General features: G+C 38.8%; 1 protein-coding gene across 3 annotated transcripts in view; it reads right to left on the reverse strand.

The window, feature by feature from the left end:
- The window catches only part of cdo1 (cysteine dioxygenase, type I), a 36,821-nt gene extending 23,744 nt beyond the window's left edge, over positions 1–13,077 (reverse strand). The window contains exons 1-3 of one of the 3 annotated variants that reach the window (XM_039758956.1): positions 12,868–13,077; positions 10,797–10,820; positions 232–309 (exon numbers count right to left, since the gene is read on the reverse strand). In XM_039758956.1, coding sequence (XP_039614890.1) covers positions 232–309; positions 10,797–10,820; positions 12,868–13,013 — 248 coding nt within the window. In that variant the 5' untranslated portion in view covers positions 13,014–13,077. Of the gene's footprint in view, positions 1–231; positions 310–10,796; positions 10,865–12,843 lie in introns of those variants that run through there. The other 2 variants (XM_039758955.1, XM_039758957.1) reach the window with 2 other exon arrangements.
- Positions 13,078–21,882: the final 8,805 nt, after the last annotated feature.

A 21,882-nucleotide genomic window follows, 5' to 3' on the forward strand; every position in this document is an offset into this window, starting at 1 on the left:
GAAAAATAACCTTTATGTCATAAGTGCTGTAGAGCAATGAAGTCCATATTATTATTAGGAAAATATTAACTATTAATATTTATATTAGGAAAAGTGACATGAAAGACTGCAGTTATTGTTATAATATATTTTGGAAAGTATGTGTTACAATAGCTTCAGGGCAAAGAGTACAATAACAAAAAAGTTAATCATTTCATGTACCAAAAGAAAATGAAAAAAAAAACTAATTACCTGCCATGACCTTCCCCCCAACAGAGAATCATGAGATTGAACTTTCCATTTCCCTCATCCACAAGATTTCTTGTATACCTGGAGAAATAACCAATCATTTAGATTAAACGATAAATACAAATTAATTAATTAAGCTATTCATGTTGATTTATCAATTTTAGAAAAGATAAAAATGTGATGGTTCAAGAAAGTCATATCTTTTTGGAACATCATAAGAAGAGATGTTTAAGAAATGAAAGGAGACCATTCAATCTATCAAACATGTCTGATTAGCTAATATGAGTAGCTAATTTGTTCCTTTCTCAGTCAGATGCTTTTTAAAAATGTGCAAATATCAGTTAAAAAAGGAAGTTTATTACTCATGTCATTTTTATTGTTATTTGAATTATTTTTACAATTAGTATTGCAGCAACACCTATACCTATACAATAAAACAGAGTACATTAAAAAAAAAAAAAAAACATTGAGTCACATCATCCTATATAATTTCAGCAGCTTTTTAGCCACTTATATTTGATGCAGTTGGCAAATAACTATTGTGATGTCTACAAACCAGTATTTGGACCAGTCTAAATGCAAAAACTCACAATTTTATTAACGATAAATATAGGAATGTTGGACTACCCTTAAACTGTGCATCCCAAAACATTTTTTTTAATTTTGTGGAGGAAAAAGGATATCACTTCTTTCTCATCCTTTCAATTCTGGCACAGTTTGTGATTATTAAGATGGTAGAGGACTGATTTAAGATCTTTAACTAGCTGTTGGCATTACTGTTTCTCCCTTTGCTTTCTCTTTGTCTAAATAGATATTCAAAAATCCCAGCGTTATGAACAGTATAAGATTGTCCTGTTGTGAGGAAACTGACTTCTTTTGGCTGCTCCAGTTAGGGGTTACCACAGCAGATCATCTTGTTCCATATTATCCTGTCCTCTGCATCTTGATTTGTTACACGCTTCACCTGCATGTCCTCTCTCACCACATCCATAAACCTTCTTTTAGGCATTCTTCTTTTCCTCTTGTCTGGCAGCTCTATTCTTAGCATCCTTTACCCAATATGCCCAGTATCTCTCATCTGCACATGTCCAAACCAACGCAATCTTGCCTCTCTGACTTTGTCTCCCAACCATCTAACTTGAGCGGACCCTCTAATGTACTCATTTCTAATTCTGTCCATCCTTGTTACACCCAATGCAAATTTTAACAACTTTAACTCTGCCACCTCCAGCTCGGTCTCCTGTTTTTTGGTCAGTGCCACCGTCTCCAACCCGTATAACATTGCTGGTCTCACTACTATTTTGTAGACTTTCCCTTTCACTCTTGCCGATACCTGTCTGTCACAAATTACTCCATTCCACCCTGCCTGCACTCTTTTCACCTCTCTTCCACAAGCTGGTTGAGGAGACTCTGACAAGGACAGGAAAAATGTTTAATGGAGAAGGCAAAGTAGTACTTGGAATGCAGGTAAAGGACGAAAAAAAATAGAACCAAATAGGAAAAATTAGCCAATATAGTTTTATATATTATACTAGTGGGCTTTGCCCCATGCTCCCACACCAGGGTGCACCACACACCAGCCACTTTGCGTCTCGGCCACTTGTGTTGTGAAGGGGGTGATTGAACGCATGCTTTGGAGATGCAGATGGATTACCGGTTTGCTTACTGATCCTCCTGCCATGCTGCGTGTTCTGCTTCTCGTGCTGCGTGTCAATCATTTCAAAGCCTGTACAGCTGCTGTCCTCGAATGTCTCTCCCCCCGGCTGTGCGGTTCTGAACCCACAGCATAGTAACATTAATTCTTCAAGTCTGCTCCAAAGTTTGGGCCTTGGAAAACACATGCTTCTCAGAGAAAGTTCTACCTGAGAATCTCACTGCACAGCAATCCTATTATGGTCCATTCTCCACAGAACATTTCTTCCTTTTGACAGCCCACTCTGTCACTTTAGAGTCTGGTATTTCTGCAGCCCTGAGCCTTCACCCTGGACTTCCAAGTAGGTGGAGTTAAGTTAGTTGGCAGCTGCAGAGAGATACAGTATACTTGGATATTTTGTGCAGTCTCCCATGGAGGTTTCCATACCTCGAACTTTAAGAATGCCAATATTTGCATATATCATGCCCACTAGCCATCCTTCTCAACACTTCCTCCAGAACAGCACTGCTGACCAGCATCTTATAATTTGTTTTATAAGCAGCATTTCAGGTTTACCTATTATCATTATTTTATGTTTACAGCTTTCATCTGTTTACACTGTTCACTCAAGTACAGTATTTCTTTTTGTGTTTTTCATCATTTGTATGTAGCCCCCTTTAAAGTCCACAGATTTCAATATATATGCAAAGCAGTGTTTGAAGTGGGTATACAGTACATAAGTGCCGATAGCCTATGTGTTATACCGATGTATTAACATGAAGATTGAGGAATTCAGAGCATTTTACATTAGAAATTCAAGTGCTGACATTTCTCCGTTGGTGTGCAGCACCACAATTGAAGACCATTTCGATTTTCAGTGCCACGACCAGATCCAAGGCTGCAAAGCTTGTACTCTAAGAGTGCCAGTAGTGAACAGCAAAAAACAGTGCTGAGTGATGCTTCTTCCTTGAGCTTCACCACTTTCTCTTTCCATTTCATAATATCACATTTTTTTCCCTATCAATTAAACTACCCCGTTTTCAGCCATCTGACAACCCAATTGGCTAGTGGTGGTATTCACAATGCCGCCGTTCACTTCTGCTGTGTGCTTCATTTGAATAAAGCCCTTCACCAAATACGCCAAAGTATTTTTGAGATATTTTGTTTTTCTAAACTAGGAGGATTTACCCCTAAATACTCATAAATCGAAATATTCTTTCTTCGCAGATACCTAGTGAACTAGATGTGCCATTCTACCAAATTGCAACTTTAAATAAATTGGAAATAGTGTTTTTATTGATGAGTAAGTGAGTCAGTCACCCAACTTTGCATTACATACATACATACATACATACAGTACTTTATAGTATTGCATAGTATTTACAGTACTTTTAAGGACCTTTAAATTTCTAGTGGGTATTCAGTTGGATAAAAGCACATCTCTTGAAGGACAGCTTAGTGATCTAACATATTATGCATGAACGTTGGCTGCCCAGTATAGTGGACATAGTACCTACTTTAAATCTCATTTGGGACTTGAGTGCAGGAACACTTGGGACTACCAGAAGGAGCTCTAGCCATATGGCCACATGGCTTCTGTACAGTATATATGAGCCTAGACGTGGTTCCCAGAGTTGTCCCAGAAGTGGTCTCAGGATGGCAGCACAAAGCCATGTCTTTAATGTTTAATTGAAAACAGATTTGGATTGTGATTCATTGGGGAGTTCTGCAATAATTGAACTTAAGAGAGACCTGAACTAGGGGAGGGAGAGAGAGACAGACAGATTGATATGATGCTAGAAATTACATTTTGTTGGGTAAGTTGGCAGCCAAGCCAATGGTTAGACAAAACCTTTTATGATAATCCAAAAGAGTCAATTGGGTTTTTGTTTTCGCATTGTGCAACTGTATTGTGTTTACTTCTTTTATTCATCCCTCTCTCACTTTTACTCCAATAAAATTTGTATTTTGTAGTATTCTGGCCACCTTGGCCTCATGTATCCTGCTTCACTTGGTTATAGAAAAGCTAGGAAAATATGTTAAATTAGGAAAATTAGCAGAATGTCTTCTACTCACCTTTGCAAATTTCAAAAACTTTCCATGTAAACTTTACATTCATGTAACCTTTTAGGAGTAAAAATAGCAACAGCCAAAAAAAATTAGACTTGGAACTGATCAAATTAACATGTGCAACTTGAAACCAAATTCATGTTACATAACTGTTCTAAGCTGCTTCCAAAATTCTCTAAGACTGCATGTACACAACAGTAATCCAGGAAAGCCTGTGACAAAGTATTTGCTTATTGTGAATAGCTTAACACTATATTTTAATTCAAGATTGCAGGTTCCATAAACAATTTAAATACAGTATGGATGTACAATAGCCATCTCTGTGACCACCACAACTCATAACCAAGTTTTTTTTCCTTTTTTGAAATGAAGAGAATTTATCAAATAATGAAACACAAAATATATCACAGTTTACTGGTTACACGTGACAACCCATAAATATACACAGTCTGCAGGACATGCTGCCACTATAAAACACAGAATACTGGTTTTTAAATTATTTAATAATGTCCTGCTCTGTTTGATTCCGGATCATGAAGAGATGCAATAAAAGCTACTAGCAAAAAGCACCAGTTCAGAATGTTTGCTTGACAAGAAGCTCCCAATGGTGTCTTCACTCCCGTGTATTCTGTCACTTTCTTGATTTTTTAATATTTGTTACATATTTTTCTACAGCAATACTTTCTGTATTTCTTTCACCTCCAAATCTAGTCCTGCTCAATATTTTTTTTCCTAAGTTAACATGCACATTCTATGATGCTCAATCAAATGCATGTAGTGGTATTACGGCACACAATACATCAATTAAGCAGTTTGTCTTTGCACTGTTCAAAGGATACCAAGCAATCTGAAGACTAACACGACCATGTGGAACAAAAAGCAAAGTCAACTCAAAAAATTAACCAAACTAGCTAGGAATCGGGCACAGGCCTTAAGTCTTCTGAAACTACAGTGATGGAATAGAATGGGTGGAAGACCGCACTAATTCAAATGATATTTTTACCAATCATCTAAGTTAATCATTCATGTAATATGTAAACTATTTTTAGTGTGATGTTTAGCTCTGTTAACTCTTGTCACAAATAAAATACTCTAATAAACCACTAAAAAGGATCGCTTCCAATATGTGTTGATATTAAATGATGACAGTTCTACAGTAAAAAAAATTAATTTGTTAACACTCAGTTACCTTCATCAGTGCTGATAAGAATAATCAACAGACCTCTACAGCTGGTCAGCAAGAAGTTTTTATTGGATATCATGCAGGGTCAGGCAGTGTAGGAAGATTTCCCTGTAATTTCACAAAGCACTTTCTTTCATCTTTGATAATCTTGCATACCAACAATCTGTTCATCAGTGGTGTAAGAGCCAATCTTAGAAAGTTAAAGTTTTGAGTTAAACTCATATTAATGTTTGCTTAATTTGAATTGAACATAAATTTCTTTCATAGTCATAACTTATGGTATAGTCTTTTCCCCCTATTAGTTATCAAGAGATAGAACCTTCTTACTGTATCTGAGAAACAGTGTGATAATGAGCTCAGCTGTTGTTTAGAACAGGTCCCAGTACATAGGGACTTAAAAGACTCATTTTAAGCCTGGAAATGGGATAAGCATACAGTTTTCTGACCGTTTTGAAATAGTTCAGAAATGTTAAGTAAATAGTAACGATTTGAGATGTAACATTCCTTTTTTGCTATTTTCATTTTCCTTTTTTGTGTTAACTGTTTTACTTTAAAACTTTTAAAAACGAAGATATTTTGTCTGTGGAATCATTTCTGCGCGTCAGGCTTTTATTGAATCCCATTTTTTGAGTTGAAGCTGCTGAACTTTGATAATTTTGGGAAAACGCAGCTACATTTTCGTCAGAAAACTTGCCATCTGAAGGCCTGAACTTGGACTGGAATCTACCATCCGAGTACAGAGGACACTTCTGCTCCAGAATCCGTCAACGAAGAAAAAGATCTGAATCATTCAGAAGGTACTGTGCTCTTATCTACTACCTTCGCGTGATCATAAATTAATGGCGCTTTTCCACTGCATAGTACGGCACAGCACGGTTCAGTACAGCTCACCTTGGTTCGGCTCAGTTCGGCTCGGTTTGCGTTTCGACTGCAGTTTAGTACCGATTTAGAGTGGCCGGGATTATTCACGTGTCGTTATAGTTGCACCGCCTCTACTGCCGTGACATCGTAAACGCGCCACAAACAAACACACAACAATGGAGCATATCGACGGAATGGTGTTCTTCATTCTCGGCATGTGGATGTTTTTAACTGTTTGTAAGTCCGATGGTAGCCGCGTGCGCCCAAGAGCTTAGCGACCTCCTGAAAAACTCATTTCGCGTCGCCCCATCCAGCTCTCGCTGGATCCGCTCCTCGGCTACGAACGAGGAACGTCTGTACTTCCTCAATAGACCACGAAACAGCCATTTTTGGTTAAAACAAAATGGTGCATCCGAACCTTCGCTGGCTGTGCTAAAAATCTAGCGGGTCCGTTGTGTCTCGTGTTGCAAGTTCAGTGACGCAGTAATGACGATTTTCTCCGGCCAATCAGTGACCAGCAGAGTTTACACGTCACGTTTTGGTAACGGTTCGGCGAGCTTGGAACCTCGGCTGAGGTGGTACTAAAAAAAGGACCAGGTACTAGGTACTGTTACCAGTGGAAAACCCCCCAAAAGTGAGCTGAACCGAACCGTGTCGTGCCGTACTATGCAGTGGAAAAGCGCCATAAGGCAAGGTCACCGTACCTTGAGAAAATTTTAAAAAGACTGATATTATAAAAGACATTGTGGATGATTGGTTGTGCTTTTGTCCGAGTCATGGAAGCCTCGCTGTAAGGAAGTCGTCTATTTTCAGTGTTCGACTGTGACGTTTGCTGCTCTCAGGAAACGCACTGTTAGTTACTCGAGCTGCTGTCATGGCAACGTCAAGCATAGCTCAAGTGAAGTCGGGAGTGACTTGAGTACGGACTCAGCCACAGAATGTAATTGGAGATCTTAAAGATCACATAAGTAGAAGGAAAGATAAGCTTTCTGTACTTATGACTGAAAATCAACAGCCTTAAAGATACTAAAGAAAATCGTACAGAAGTAGCGCAAAAGCTTGGAATCTTTTGTGAGATGCACAGTGAGATAGAAGCCTTATGTAGATCCTCTATCCGAAAAAACAACTTTTGCGGAAAGCTCTAAGAAATGGAATGAATTTGCTGTCGCTACAGCGGCATGGCTGAAAGATGCAAATAGACTGTTAACACACACACACACATCTGATGAACAGCTAGTTAATCAAGTCAAAGAGATGCAATTACAAGAACGAGATCGCTCAAAGTCAAAAACACGAAAGACGTCTCCTCAGTTAAAAACGTGCTCTCGATATTAAACTTGATTTTTTAGCCCAGAAAACCGCTGCCACATCATCATCTTCTACAGCAGCATTGACTGAACAATCGACACTCGATAGTATCCTACAAATGTTAACATGAACTTAAAGCGGAAAAACAGGAACAGCCCACAACTAGCACAATAACAGACACGCAGAGCTCCAGAAAATTGGATGACATACTAGAGGTGCTAGCACGGAATCAATTCGAACATCAGAAGAATCAAGCTGAATGTCAAAAGGCAATTACTGAAATGGCTAGATCGTTAACTGATCAAAAAATAACACCTGTTCCAACACCTCCAGCGCTGCGTGGTGAAGTACCACACAGACTGGTCCCTTTTTTTCAGGTGACCCACTGACTTATGCAAAATTTATCAGAACCTTCAATCATGCTGTAGGTGACATATTAGTAGACCCACAAGATAAATTAGATTATTTGATTCAATATACAAGAGGACCAGCCCAAGAAATGATTGAAGGGTGTAAACAATTGCCACCAGATGAAGGATATGAAAAGGCTAGAAAACAGCTTGAAAGTTACTATGGCAACCAAGCATTCGTAATAGATAAATACGTAAGCAAAGCTTTGAAGTGGCCTCAAATAAAACAAAATGGGGAAGCCTTGAGAGATTATGCAACCTTTCTTGATAACTGTATGGACTCCATGACTAAAGCAAGAAATCGAGCAGCATTCAATAGCAATGAAAATATCCATACTATTCTCTCAAAGCTCCCATATTCTATACGAGATAAGTGGCGAGACGTAGCTTATGAAATTGAAGATGAAAGATAGAGAGATCGACATTCACAATTTAACTGTCTTTTTACATAAACAGGCTGAGAAATTTATGCATCCCGTTTATGGTGATGTAGAGAAAAAGGAAAAAACGACAAAATTTGATCTCTTAAGTATGGACAGAAATCAGGAAATATTTTCACTACAAACATATCTGACTAGCCAACCCGCGGGTACCATACGCCGCATAATCAGGCCGGTTTTTTAATAATTTTTAAGCACAGGGAGAAAATTAACATTTGAAAAATCGGTAATGTAATAAATCAGCAAGAAAAGCAACATTGTAACAATGCACGGAACGAACCAACACACAATCGTCCGTGCGGCGTAGCGAGGTGGGTGTGTACAAAGTGCAGGAGCATCTAAGAAGACGCATATTTGTCGTGGATGCGAATTGCTGTATGTAGCGTGTAAAACACTTTGCTATGCTGCACGCGGTCGGGCGTCGTAACCGAAAACTCGGTTTTTAAACACTGCTCACTTCACTGTGTTTTAACCTCAGTTGTAAAGGAATGTTTTAAAGATCCCATGGGATACCCCTCGCAAACAGTTTCACACACTGCATATGGCGATTCACCTCCGCGAGAAACATGCCTCTATGAACAGTCAACGTAGCTCGGAGGTACATGACATTAACCTGACCTGCACTGCATGTGGCCTCTACAACAGACGAACATAAATGATGCCATTTTTTCTGTGTCGACGCGTCCGAGTGGGTGGGCGTGGCCCTGCGAGTTGTCGTCATATCCAATGGTCTTGGAGTTGGTGGGCGTAGCTTCTTCCTGGTTGCACCATAGGTGTCTCACTTGTCGGCTGCTCAGTGAATCCACGCCCCTTCCGGCGTGCTTTCCATGGTTGTCTTGCCTTAGTTAATTATATATAGATGCTGCTGAAAAGGACTCAAGAAATCTCTGTCTTAATGACTGTTAACGATACATGTGCATTTGAAAAACCTTGTGCCTTTTGCAGTGGCCAGCATATCCTCGCCAAATGTGGAAAAATCAAAGAACTGCCACATAAAGAAAGAATTGACTTTTTAAAATCTAAAGATTTATGTTTTCGCTGTCTCAAACAGGGTCATCTAAGTAAGAACTGTAAAGAAAGAATGAAATGTCAGACATGTTCCTTACAGCACCCAGATGTCCTACACATTAAAAGGGACAGTGGAGCAGTATCTAAAGCTACGGCTAGTGTGGCAAAATCTACTGAAATGGAAACTGAGACTAAAACTTGTGCCTTTACTGGGGCCGGAGAAGAATGCGCATTCAAAGTAGTTCCTGTTAAGGTAAAATCTAAGAAAAGTGAAAGGTATGTAGAAACATACGCCTTTATAGACCTCGGCAGTACAGTAACAATTTGCACTGAAAGGCTCCAGAGACAATTGAGCTTTCAAGGGAGAAGGACGCAAGTATTCCTCAAAACTATGAGTAACTATGATGATGATTCAGAAATGCTAACCCAATGTTCTGTTTTATCAGATTTACAAGTCTGTGGTCTCAATGACGTTGAATATATTGATTAGCCAAAGGTCTTCACACAGGTCTCTATTCCAGTGAACAGAGAAAGTATTCCACTACATGAAGATATCGATAAGTGGGTATATCTTAGAGGTACGTTTATCTCATATTGACTCTGAAGTTGATCTTTTAATAGAAATCAACTACCCAGAAATCTTCAAGCAGTCACGAATCATACCTAGCCAAGGAGGTGGACCTTACGCCATGAAGACTGCATTCGGATGGATGGTTGGTGGACCATATATAGAGATAGATGACCTCACAAAAAGTGGTAAGCTGCCCGAACATTCAATCAATCGCATGTCAATAACAGAGGTTGAAGATATGTTGCTGCAACAGTATAACACAGATTTTCCAGAGTGCAACTGCGAAGAAAGGAGGACATCAAAATCATGCGCTCAGACAACGGAACAAATTTTGTTGGAGCAGAAAGACAGCTATGAGAAGCTACTAAAAAATTGGAACATGAAACAAATCAACGCTATACTTCAAGAACTTCAAAAATGGCTTGCACCAAGAAGAAATTTTGAACCAGGGGACGTTTTTAATTGTAGACAAAGCTACTCCTCACAATTCCTGGGTAATGGGTCGAGTCATCAAGACAATGCCATGTGCCAAAGGTGCAGTCAGAAGAGTTTGTGTGCAGACCAAATCCAGCACACTGAAAAGACCCGTGAATAAACTGCCTGCTTCAAGAAATATGTTTAAAATATGAAATTCTTAAAATGTTTGTTTGCAGTGTTATTGCTAGTGATTTGAAAAGAATAGTTAATATAAAGTAATTGGCTCATATTGAAGTAAAGTATAGTAATTGCCTCCGCTCCTGCATAGCAAATTAGGGGCCGGAAATGTAAAAACCAATCTTAGAAAGTTAAAGTTTTCAGTTAAACTTATATTAATGTTTGCTTAATTTGAATAGAACATAAATTTCTTTCATAGTCATAACTTATGGTATAGTCTTTTCCCCCTATTAGTTATCAAGAGATAGAACCCTCTTACTGTAACTGAGAAACAGTGTGATAATGAGCTCAGTTGTTTAGAACAGGTCCCAGTACATAGAGACTTAAAAGACTCATTTTAAGCTCAAAAATGGGATAAGTATACAGTTTTCTTTTAAGCTTAGAAATTGGATAAGCATACAGTTTTGACACTATTCATAAAAAACACTACCTGAACTGATCGAATTTGCCGTATTTCATCCATTCATGAGGGTTACTCTCATACGATCCCATAAGATTTTTTCAATTGAAAACATAAATAAGATCAAGACAAAAAAGGATACATGCAGGAATGGAACCATGATGCCTATAAATCAAGGACAGACATGTTACCATTAATGCTGTTCTAAAACTGCTGCAGACTGGCACTAAGACTGCTCTTTCTGACTGTTTGCAAAGCATCATTATCATCTCCAATTTTTTCATATGTAAATTAATGTTTTGGGGAGACTGGATTTTTCTGGGCTTATAGTCTGCAGGCAGCCAAGAATTTCTTGTCAGTCTGTGATGCAGTCAAAGACATGTAGCTTACATTCACCCATCTTCCAAACTCACTTATCCAGTTCAGAACCACAGGGAACCTGAAACCTATCCTGTCAAACAATGTGGTGCAAGCCATGAATAATTTATAAAAACTGTGCCACTCCATCACAGGGTGAACACACACACTTTGGGGCCAATTTAGCAACAGCAATCCACCCAATCAACATGACTTTGGACAGTGGCAAGAAAATCAAGCATCTGGAGGAAAACCATGTGGATACAGGGAGAACATACAATCTCTATGCAGGGAGCACCTGACACTTGAACAGTGGTCTCCTTGTTGCCAACATACTGCAGAATATGCAATTTTATATATATTAATAGAAAATTATAGATGAACACATTGTTCTCAATTTGAATTAAGTTCATGGTTGTAAGGGTCTAAAGCCTAGTCCAGCATTATTTGGTACAAGGCCATAACAAACCCTGTACCGAGCACTGTTCCATCACTAGCCCACTCATGCAACAGAAAGAATTTGCAACTACCAGTAAAGTTAACCCGTACATCTTCTGCATGTGGGAATAAAACCAGATTACCCAGAGTAATCCTGACAGACATGGGAAGAACAAACACCACATAGACAACAACCAGGTGCAGGATTCAAATCCAGAGCACTGAATCAGTGAGGCAGCTGTATTAACCACTGCACCACTGGGCAACTCTTAGAAAAAATATCTGTAACAAATAATAAGGTAATGAAATAAATAACTAGCCCTCTATTTACTTTTTATTGCAGTTTAAAGTTATGTGCAGATGTAGCCTATGGTATGCAACAACAGCCTATGGGTATGCAGCGCCAGGGAAAAATATCATTTGCAACTATAGCAATCTAAAACAAGAAATATGAAATTAAGTAAATCAGAATTATCTGTGACATTAAAATCACATTTCTACTAAAAATAAAAGGGAATTTAAAACTAACGACTATTACCTCACCCTATTTGATTAACTCTGCAGAACTATTAGTTCAGCACAAAAAACGTGTTGCGCCTATAAAAGAACGTCTTGCTAAAAACGTACATCGACTCCCCTGAGCTGATCCAAGTTGGTCAGTAACTAGGGTTGAGGGTGTGCGCCTACCCTAAATCGTGATTGGTCTTCTGGGACCCACCCTCGTTTCTGCCCGAGTGAGGCGGGGGGAGTTAGAGGGCTGTGCTCTCCTGCTCACTGTTCCCCTCTCTCTCTCTCTCTTTAGTAGTTATGAAGTATTCAGCAAATACAGGACATGCGAGAATCCTAAAGTGCGCACGTAGCCAGTAGTCAGAGTCCATTATTCTGTTTTTAATATTCATCTGTCCCCTAGTTGTTCACATAAGAATCCCTGGCTGTCCAGCTGCAAATTAGGTATCAGAAAACAGCAACATCAGCAAACACCAACACTTAAATAAGTGGAGAAATAAGAATGTGTCTTGCTGTGTATTTAAACGGGGTGCCAAAATTGATACAATTTATTATGACAAAAAGTGAAAAACGTGTTACCAATTACTTCACTCTACATAAAACATTGTCCGTAATAATCTAGACAAGTGATGTACATTATGACCTGTTAAATAAGCAAACATTTGTATATTATGTCTCTCAAAATAGTATGTTTGTAAATCAGCTTAATTCTGTTAAACACTCATCCCAACTAACAAGTTAGTATAATATTTACACTACTCATAAAAAACACTACCTGAACTGATCGAATTTGCCGTATTTCATCCATTCATGAGGGTTACTCTCATACGATTCCATAAGATTTTGCACTTCTTCAACATTAACTGTATCGCCGGAAAACTTTTCATGCAAAGCCTTAATTAAGTCATCTAAGGTTTCTGGTTTAATCAATTCAGTGTGCTCCATAGTTAATGTGCAGGTAATCTTTATCGATCCACTCTGGCGCCTTCGCTGCAGTCCAAAGAAAGCTAAGCGGCACTGTATTTATACAATCGACGTTGGAAGTTTAATTGGACTGTACCAACTCTCACTTAAGGAAAGGAACAACCCTAAAGGCTGAGGGACATAGTGGTCTCTTCTGATAAAAGTAACATTACGCTCCTCTGAGATGATTATATGTGGCATTCAGTTATGTTACTGCCAGTAATTGGGAAATAATTGCATGGACATTACTGGGAAATTAACTTTGCAAATTGTTCCTCCCTTCTGGCCGCCGCGTGAGTGAAATATCTTGAGGCACTGCAAAGGGGTCTGGCGAGTGCCGACTGATATCAGCGATGCATTTTTGTCTCCTTTTGCTATCCTTTCAATGAGAACATATTCATTCTTTATCGCGTATTTTCTTGTAACTATGAGCTTTTACTGTATGCATCCATTTGGTTTATTTGCCACCCTGAAACATTTCTTCGTGGTCATAATTCAGCGCTTATGAATTTTCGGTCACTGTACAGTGTCTACACTTTAAATTCTAATGCGCGTTTATTCGCTATTTGTGGTAAATTCGGGAATTTAATCTGGAGAATACATTAAGAGAAAGTGCTTTGATTTTACACTCTACAATTAACAGAGAATATTTAATATATTAACATTAAATAAAAAAAATATATTAATATTTAAGAATATTACGTAACATTTTCGAACACGACTATATCTATAAAGCGTAACTTTATTGTTGAGCGCAGTAACTAAAAGCAAATGATTCAGTTCTATGTTGATGGCGCGCAAACAGCGGTCACGCTCTAGTTTTATATGGGCTACGAGTACATTTATTAACAGAAGAAATCATTTGTACTTGGCGATTACTTTGCTGCGCAGTTACCGCAACACGGCTGGCCAGAGTACTACTGAAATATGTCAGCAATTCAAAACGTCGCTTTTCAAAGATGTATTTTAAAAAATGACAATAGTTTGAACAATGAATATTTAGATTTAAAGTTTGGCAACGCTAAATTAAAGGAGTTTTTAAAGCAGTGCCTAGATACAAAGCAAGCATTCCCGTACCCAATTTGAGGCCGACATAGGTAAGAGGACCCTTCAGTAACTTGAGGATTTGGTTAATGTATCTGGTTTGGGTTCGTTTTCAATCAAGCAGTGTGTAAAAACATGTATTTCATTTCAAATAAAACAAAAATATGTACAAAGTTCATTACGAAGCGGAGTTCGCATTGTTTATTAACTTTAATAACGCCTTTATTAATTGTTTCCAGAAATTTGGAAGTTTCCGTAGTAGAATTCACACAAAATATCTTTCTTTCCATTTCATGGTCACCGCTAACCAAACAGGAATCCGCACTTGGCCGGGCGCTGGTCCATGCAGGACAAAGTTACACGTCCTCACATTTACTCCATATCAATTTAACTAGCATAATGAACTTCACACATATTATATACTTTATTGATTTGCCAAATGTTCTGTTATTGCACGCAGGACAGACACATTCTTTATCTACCCACCCTTCGCACTATACCATACCACCAGCAGCAGCATTAGGCTCAAGGCCAGAGACATCCGTGATCGGGATGCAAGTCCTTCACTGGGCACATTGGCGAACTTCTACATTCATACCGAATCTGTTTACTGTATATAGCTAGTATACAGTAAAAAGAAGCGCACACATAAATACATGTAATTTCAGTAGAAACAGCGAAAAATAAATTAAGATAAGTATTTAATGAGACCACCTATGTTCATCGATTAGTCAGATATTTCTGTATAACAAAATCTTAACAAATAATCTTTAGTCTTAATCGAAAGTATAATAGCACCAGTGGCAATTTAGAGTAGGGCAAGTTATAATGAATCTAGTACTTTGGTGCCGTGTAAAAAGTGCTTAATAAAAGCTTTGTGGGGAGCAGCATTAAGAGTTAAATTGATTTACTGTAGCTAGTCCTCAAAGCCTGTATTCCTAAATGATAAATCTAATCTCGGACAATTACGCGTGGATGTAGTAACTAGAGACGCAGCTATTTTACGGTTTATCTGACTCAGGCAGCAAACCAGTTCATCTTCATTTGAATTTGCTTTTTAAGTACTGCTTACATTAAAACTGTTATAATAAAAAGCAATGCCGAAACCAACCTGGAACTGGAAATTACCATCGAAGGCACTACCAGAATCAAAGGCCAGTGTGGAGCTGTAATTTATCAGCAAGATTTGGGACTTAGAAAACTAAGTCCTCATCAGCTGGAACACGGTGGAGCACACATCGAAAGCAGCTCATTCGGAAAATGAAACCGAATACTTCAATCAGATTGAATAAACGCATTGATTGTAATAAAATACAAAAGACAGAATGCGAATCTTAAACCCCAAAGTCGTTATACATTCTGGGAGACTCTATCACGCATTTTTAAATATGTAATGTAAGAAGGAGAACCGTGTAGCAACGAGAAAAGGACTTGTATATTTAAGGTAAGGTATTTAAACTTCATCTTTCGCCACTTTCAACTTTCCCCTTCTGTGGAATGAGAATGTCAACAGCAGTCAAACTGGTCATTTCTGTTGAAAACCGCGTAAGAAGACGAACCAACGATGACTATAATGACAGGGTCAAAGGACCTTTGCATTTTAGTTACTCCTGCACATCATTTGGCCACATGCATAAATAATAGTAATTTGAAAATTATACGAATCCTTTGCTTATAATTCGAAAGAAAAATCTTGGTTTATTTTAAGATTTCAGCAGTCGTAATAGTACAGTATATATATGTATATATATATATATGTGTGTGTATAAAAGTACAATTTTGTTTGGCATTTATCCGCGGTGTATAGGGTTCTCATCAAATCACAGATGTTGTACTTAAACCTGTAATCTTGATACAGAGCTGAGTCTTTCTCAGTGTGGTGCTTGCATGGAAGGATGGAACTTGTATGACTTGTAACGGTGAGAAGTGATCGTAAATGAGCGATCAGACATAATGGTGCTGTTTCTAATTTACAGTATTTATATAAAGCCGGGTTGTATATAATACTACAGTTAACCGTAAATATGTTCTTTAAATCGTTTACACAGTGAGGAGGGGTGGACAAACCACCCCGATTTGCTGATTTAACTCACGCACACTGTGTACACAAAATGAATGATTAACCATTGACTTGTGTTTCTGTCGAAATCACCTTAAGTTCACTGCGCCATTAGCGAATGAAGCGCAAACAGTTAAAGGATCGTTGAAGTGCAGGGACAAGCGTCGTTTTGAAAAAACGAAAATAATTTTACAGTTTAAGATTCTCAAAATGAGTTTAATATAATTAGATAATAAAGAAAGGAATACACTCTTTTGTAGAACTACTGCTAGCAATCTATTATTGCGTGAATGATAAAAATGCAAAATAAACTATAAATTAATAACAGAGCGAAAGATAGGAAAAATCCCAGTATCTCATTTTATAAGGCACCATAAGTAACAAAAATTATGTAAACATAACATTAATTGGTTATTAACACATCTACTGATCCACATTTGGGCAGATCCTCAAGTGATGTTCCTGGAATCATGGGATGTTTCTTGTCTTTCAGCATCATGCATCCTCCAGATGACCCAACAGGGGCTGGTCAGACTCCAGTTAGCTACTTTACCCCCAATGCTTCTCTTGAGCCATAGCCACTGAGAGGCTTTTTCTGCTCTTTGGTGGCATTGGGGAAGGCTCTTCTCTTCCAGTGTCCTAAAATGTCCAGTGCACTGAAGGCTCTGGTCAAAGATTGTATGCTGCAAATCCTCTGTAGCCAACCTAGACTGGGAAGCACTTTGTCTTCTGGCCTCCATGTTTTCATTAGCCATTATGTTCCTTGTATTAGGAGAGCTTCCTTTCTTAGGGTTCAGCCAAATGATCTTCCCAACAGACTGTTAGCTCCAACCTGTTGAATTGCCTGGTGGACACGGACACACAAGGAGGACATGGTCTTAGTGTAGTGCTGGCAATGTGTTGGGGTAACTTTAGTTGTTTTTCCAGTTCTACTATCAACAGGCCATCTGTTGCAGGAGTTAATATTTTTGTATTTACCTTTGCAGAGTTTGGATGCTGCCTGGCCTGGATGATAGTGACAGTCTTTTTTTATGGGGTGGAACTGTGTGTTCTGTTCTATTACTGCTCTGATGGGTTCTGCGATTACTTTCAGTACCTGATTGTGTCTCCCGCAGCTTCTCATTTTCGACAGTGTCTTGGAGCTGCAAATGAGTATATGCTTTAGGGTTCCTCTTTTTGAAAACAATGAGCATGATGGTGTCTCTCCTTTAAGGTGTAAAGGTTCAGAGGTTCATTGGACTGGGTAGCACATCATAGACTGCCCAGACAAGAAACTGTATCTGAGCTGGCTCAGCTCTTCACAGTTCAACTTATGTCACTTTCCTCTTTAGAGCATTGACCCACCTTATCTAGACACCCTGTTGCTTCATAGCTACCATCCTGCACAACCTCAGCTCCTCTAATGCTATTCTCACCTTTCTTTGCACCAAGCCATGGTTCTTCTTCCACCTGACAGATTCAAAATTGGTAATCTGAAACCTCAGTCCTGCTCTGCCTCATGACACTACTCCACCTGCTTACTGGTCACACTGAGTTCCCTGCCTGACACTTCCTGCCCATTCTCACCTCAATGCCTACCTTGGATAACTTCATGTCCCTTGACTTCACTTTGTCAACACTCTTTTTCTCATTACCTTCCTCCAAACATCTCAACATCACCTGCAGCTTGGTGTTTAAATATGCTATTGAACATTTTACAATGCAGATAAACCAGACACATGCTAACATGAAAATAATTGTTTCTTTTTTTAAATCAGCCTATCCATTCCTCAGTTTATCATGCCCACTTTCTCCTTTTACAGGCTCATAGGAAGCCAGAGCCTTTCACACCTCCTTGTGGTGTTGTGCTGGTACTGACATTAGTAATATTATCTCATAACCCTAGAAGTTTAGGTTCCTTTCAATGCTGTTCATTGTCTGTGCGGGGTTTGCATATTCTTCTTGCACCTCATCTTTTTTTTCTTTTCATTGAAGTGCATGTTAGATTAACTCGTGTCCCTAAGATATAGTAACTGATAATCAGTGACAGGCACAGATCTTTTTCTGGGCAGTAGTTCATAATGGGCAAAGGGGTACCTTACAGGACAGGATCTGTTACGTTTTATTCCTGGTCACAAATTAGTGTCCACTTTAATTTCACTGGATGCAGCTTTAGAACCAAAGCAGTATTTACAAACTTATTAGAAAATACGTGTCCATGATTACTGATTATGCCAGATTATCAGAAAAAAATGTATATTAACAAGACAAATGAGCCAAAAAAAGAGTGCATATCTAGTTACATGGGCCTTAACTGCAAGAAATCACATTACAGCTCATCAAATAAAAAAAAATGTCCTCCACAATGTGCCTATTTTGAGTGAAACGCTCAGGAAGCCACCAAAACTGATCACCTGGCAAATTATACTGTATATGACCATTATTTGTGTGCAATAGTCTTTCCAAAACAAATAATTTCAGTATTATCTAAAACCAATGTGAAATTACTTTATATATGGTGTGTGTATTAATAACTTTTAATACCAAATACAAAATAAAAATAATAAGACCTTTTTGATTTCTAAATGTTGTCAGCTTTTGATTTTTATAGTATTATTTTTGTACTGACTCCTGTAGAGCCTAAATGTACTAGAAGAAATTAGCAAATATAAACGAAACAAAATATAAAAATAATGACAAGATATTCAGTCTTTTGAAGTTTAGACTTATATACAAAAATAATAAAATTCTCTGAACATGCTCATTATACAGTAAACAATGGCTTTGCTACATCAAACTGTTAGTAGATTTACTGTTAATTCAATGATTGTTACATTTATCTCTTAAAGATGTCTCCCTGCTACTCAATAAGGGTTCTTTTGTTAAAAGAAAATAGCCTACCTAGCAGCTGTTTTCTGTCTCGGGAGCCTATGCCAACAACAACACTTGCACAATAGAGTTTCAGTTTGGTCTGGATGCCAGTCCACATTAGGCAACTGAGACTCTCACATACACACAATTCTAAAGTCACCTGAAAGTAACAGTTTTATAGGCTTTTGGACTGTGGGAACAAATTGGAGCCTAAATGAAGGCACTCAAATTCCCCAGGAATGTGCTATCAATGATTTGCATTTACTATAAAGAACAACAGAAATCACTACTCATTTCAGAACATTGGGTGCAATTGTGCAACATAACATATGTTTGTGCATTGCCTTTTACCTACTAGCTTTCACGTGTATCAATGCTTAGGTAAACAAGTCTCTGATATTAAAAGCCCTTGATGTTACACAGACTAGTTCAAATTACCATGAATCTTGATTTTTGCTATCCCACATTGGTGGACATAGCAATCACTACTCTTAGAAGCCACGTTCTCAAAGATGAGTGTGTTTGCAATGGTTAAGCAGCAGTTCTGCCAAAAAAAAAAACTGTCACTGGTGCTGTGATCTTGATTCATCAACAGATCAGTACTAGCTTGTAAAATGTAATGGGGAATTTCCGGTGTTCATAGAATACAGAGCTCAGCATATCTGTATCACATTTCATTGTCAGTCACCTATCCTGCCCCACTTATTTTCAGGGTAATATGCTGGAATATACAATACAGTTTGCATCCTTGTCCACAGGAGTGCCCATCCACACTTGGGGTAATGATCTTTATTTTCATACCAGTTTGCATGAATGCAGCATGCTTTAATATTAACTCATGTGAAGTGGCATGGAAATGTATAAATATGCTGTAAAACAGGACATAAACAATAATAAAGAATTGGGGCACCAACCTGATGACACCATGTAAATGAAAGGCTTAAGACAAAAAAAAAAAAAATGCAACAATTGCTGGAATGCCTTCGCAGATGTGCGTTCATCACAGAACTGCCTCAAGATTGCCGATTTCCAGGTTGTGAGGTGAGGAGGCAGGAAGGGGAGGGCCCAGGCGGACAGACAAGGATGTGACATCAGAGATGGAGGGGCTAACAATCTTCCATTCTTCAGAGAGAAGAGAGGAGCAGACATTAGTATACAGTGCTAACCTCTGGTCCGGTGGATACATATAACAAAAACCCTTAAGCAGTCTCCAATGTGCACACATGTGACACTGTCTCCCACCTTAGCCCAGACATGTCGAGTCGGGCATTCTGAACCATGAGATCTTGAACTTAAAAAAAAGCATCACCAGTATTGTGCTTGGAGCTCTTACAATGTAGGACTTTAAACTTATTCTGTTTAAGGTCCAAGAACCATCTGGTGACAAGAGAGTTCGACTCTTTGTACACCACCATCCACTGGAGTGGTGCATGATCAGTTAGAAGCATGAATTTCCAGCCCAGAAGGAGGTATCTCAGCTGATTAATAGCCCATTTAATTGCCAAGGTTTCCCAGTCAACAGCTGTATACCTGGTTTTCCTGTCCAGCAGTTTCCAGCTCAGGAACAAGATGGCGTGTTCAACACCATCAACACTTTGGCTCATCATGGCACCTAGACTTGTGTCTGAAGTGTCAGTCTGGAGGATGAAAGGCAAATAAAAGTTTTCAGAATCAGAATTGGTGGTGATTTAAGGGTCTATTTTAGGTCATAAAATGCAGCCTTGGTGTTTGTATCCCATACCATTGTGTTGGGGGGCAGCTTTTTTCGTTAAATCTTTCAAGGGTGCCGCTCTCTCTCAGAGAACTGGGGTATAAACTGGCAGTAGTAGTCCGCTAATCCCAAGAAAGCTTGGACCTTTCACTTGATTTTTGGACAAAGCCATCTTAGAATGGCACCTACTTTGGAATACAGTGGTTGGACCATACCCCTGCCCAACAGATAGCTGAAATATTTGGCCTCCATCAACCCGAAGAAACATTTTTGGGGTTATTTCGTGTCAGAATCATGGTTTGAACATGATGCATATGTTTCTCCCATGTGTCAGAGTAAATAACATGTCACCCAAATAGGCAGCACTAAAGGAGCAGTGGGCATATAGTACTTTCTCCACCAGACCCTGGAAGGTTGCTGGTGTCCCATGAATCCCAAATCAAAGGACATCATACTGCCAGTGTCCACTAAGGATGCTGAATATGGTCTGTTCCTTTGCAGAGTCCAATAAAGAAATCTGTCAATACCCTTTTGTCCTGTCAATGGTGGCTTTATCAAGCCGCTCGAGGAGTTCGCCCATTCATAGAATCGGATAAGCATCAAATCAGGAGACATGATTAAGCCAGAGGAAGTCATTGCAAAAGTGCCTGGCTTTGGGATCAAGATGGTGGGGCTAGAACAGGGACTAAAACTCTCCTCGATCAACACCTAGTTCTAGCATTTACTTGATCTCAAGCTACACTACTGCACGCTTTGCTTCCAGGGGACTGTACAGGCATTCTTGGACTATCACCTCAGGCTCCTTTATGATGTTGTGTGCTATCAGAAAGGTCCTTCTTGTTTGCTCATTCACCACTTCTAGGATGTACAAGATGGCTGCTTAGATCTCTTGTTGTTGAAAAGAAAAAACAAGTCTGACTGGAGTAGGGGCTGGGTTCCCATTCCTACCACAGTTTCAGCTTTGCTTTTCCAAACAGCTGACCGGCCTTTTTTCTCTCCTTAACTTCTCCCCATCTTCACTGACCACCGTGAACAGAATTTTTTGAGCATCTGATGTAAGCACTCGACTAAACCATCAGTTTAAAGATGGCATACTTAGGTTTTTAAGTGCTTAATTTTGAGTAATCTGACAACCTACTTGAATGTCTCCGAGGTGAATGGTGTCTGTTGGTCCATTAGGACTTCCT

The sequence above is a fragment of the Polypterus senegalus genome, chromosome 7 (genome assembly GCF_016835505.1).
Source record: "Polypterus senegalus isolate Bchr_013 chromosome 7, ASM1683550v1, whole genome shotgun sequence".
Taxonomy (NCBI): domain Eukaryota; kingdom Metazoa; phylum Chordata; class Cladistia; order Polypteriformes; family Polypteridae; genus Polypterus; species Polypterus senegalus.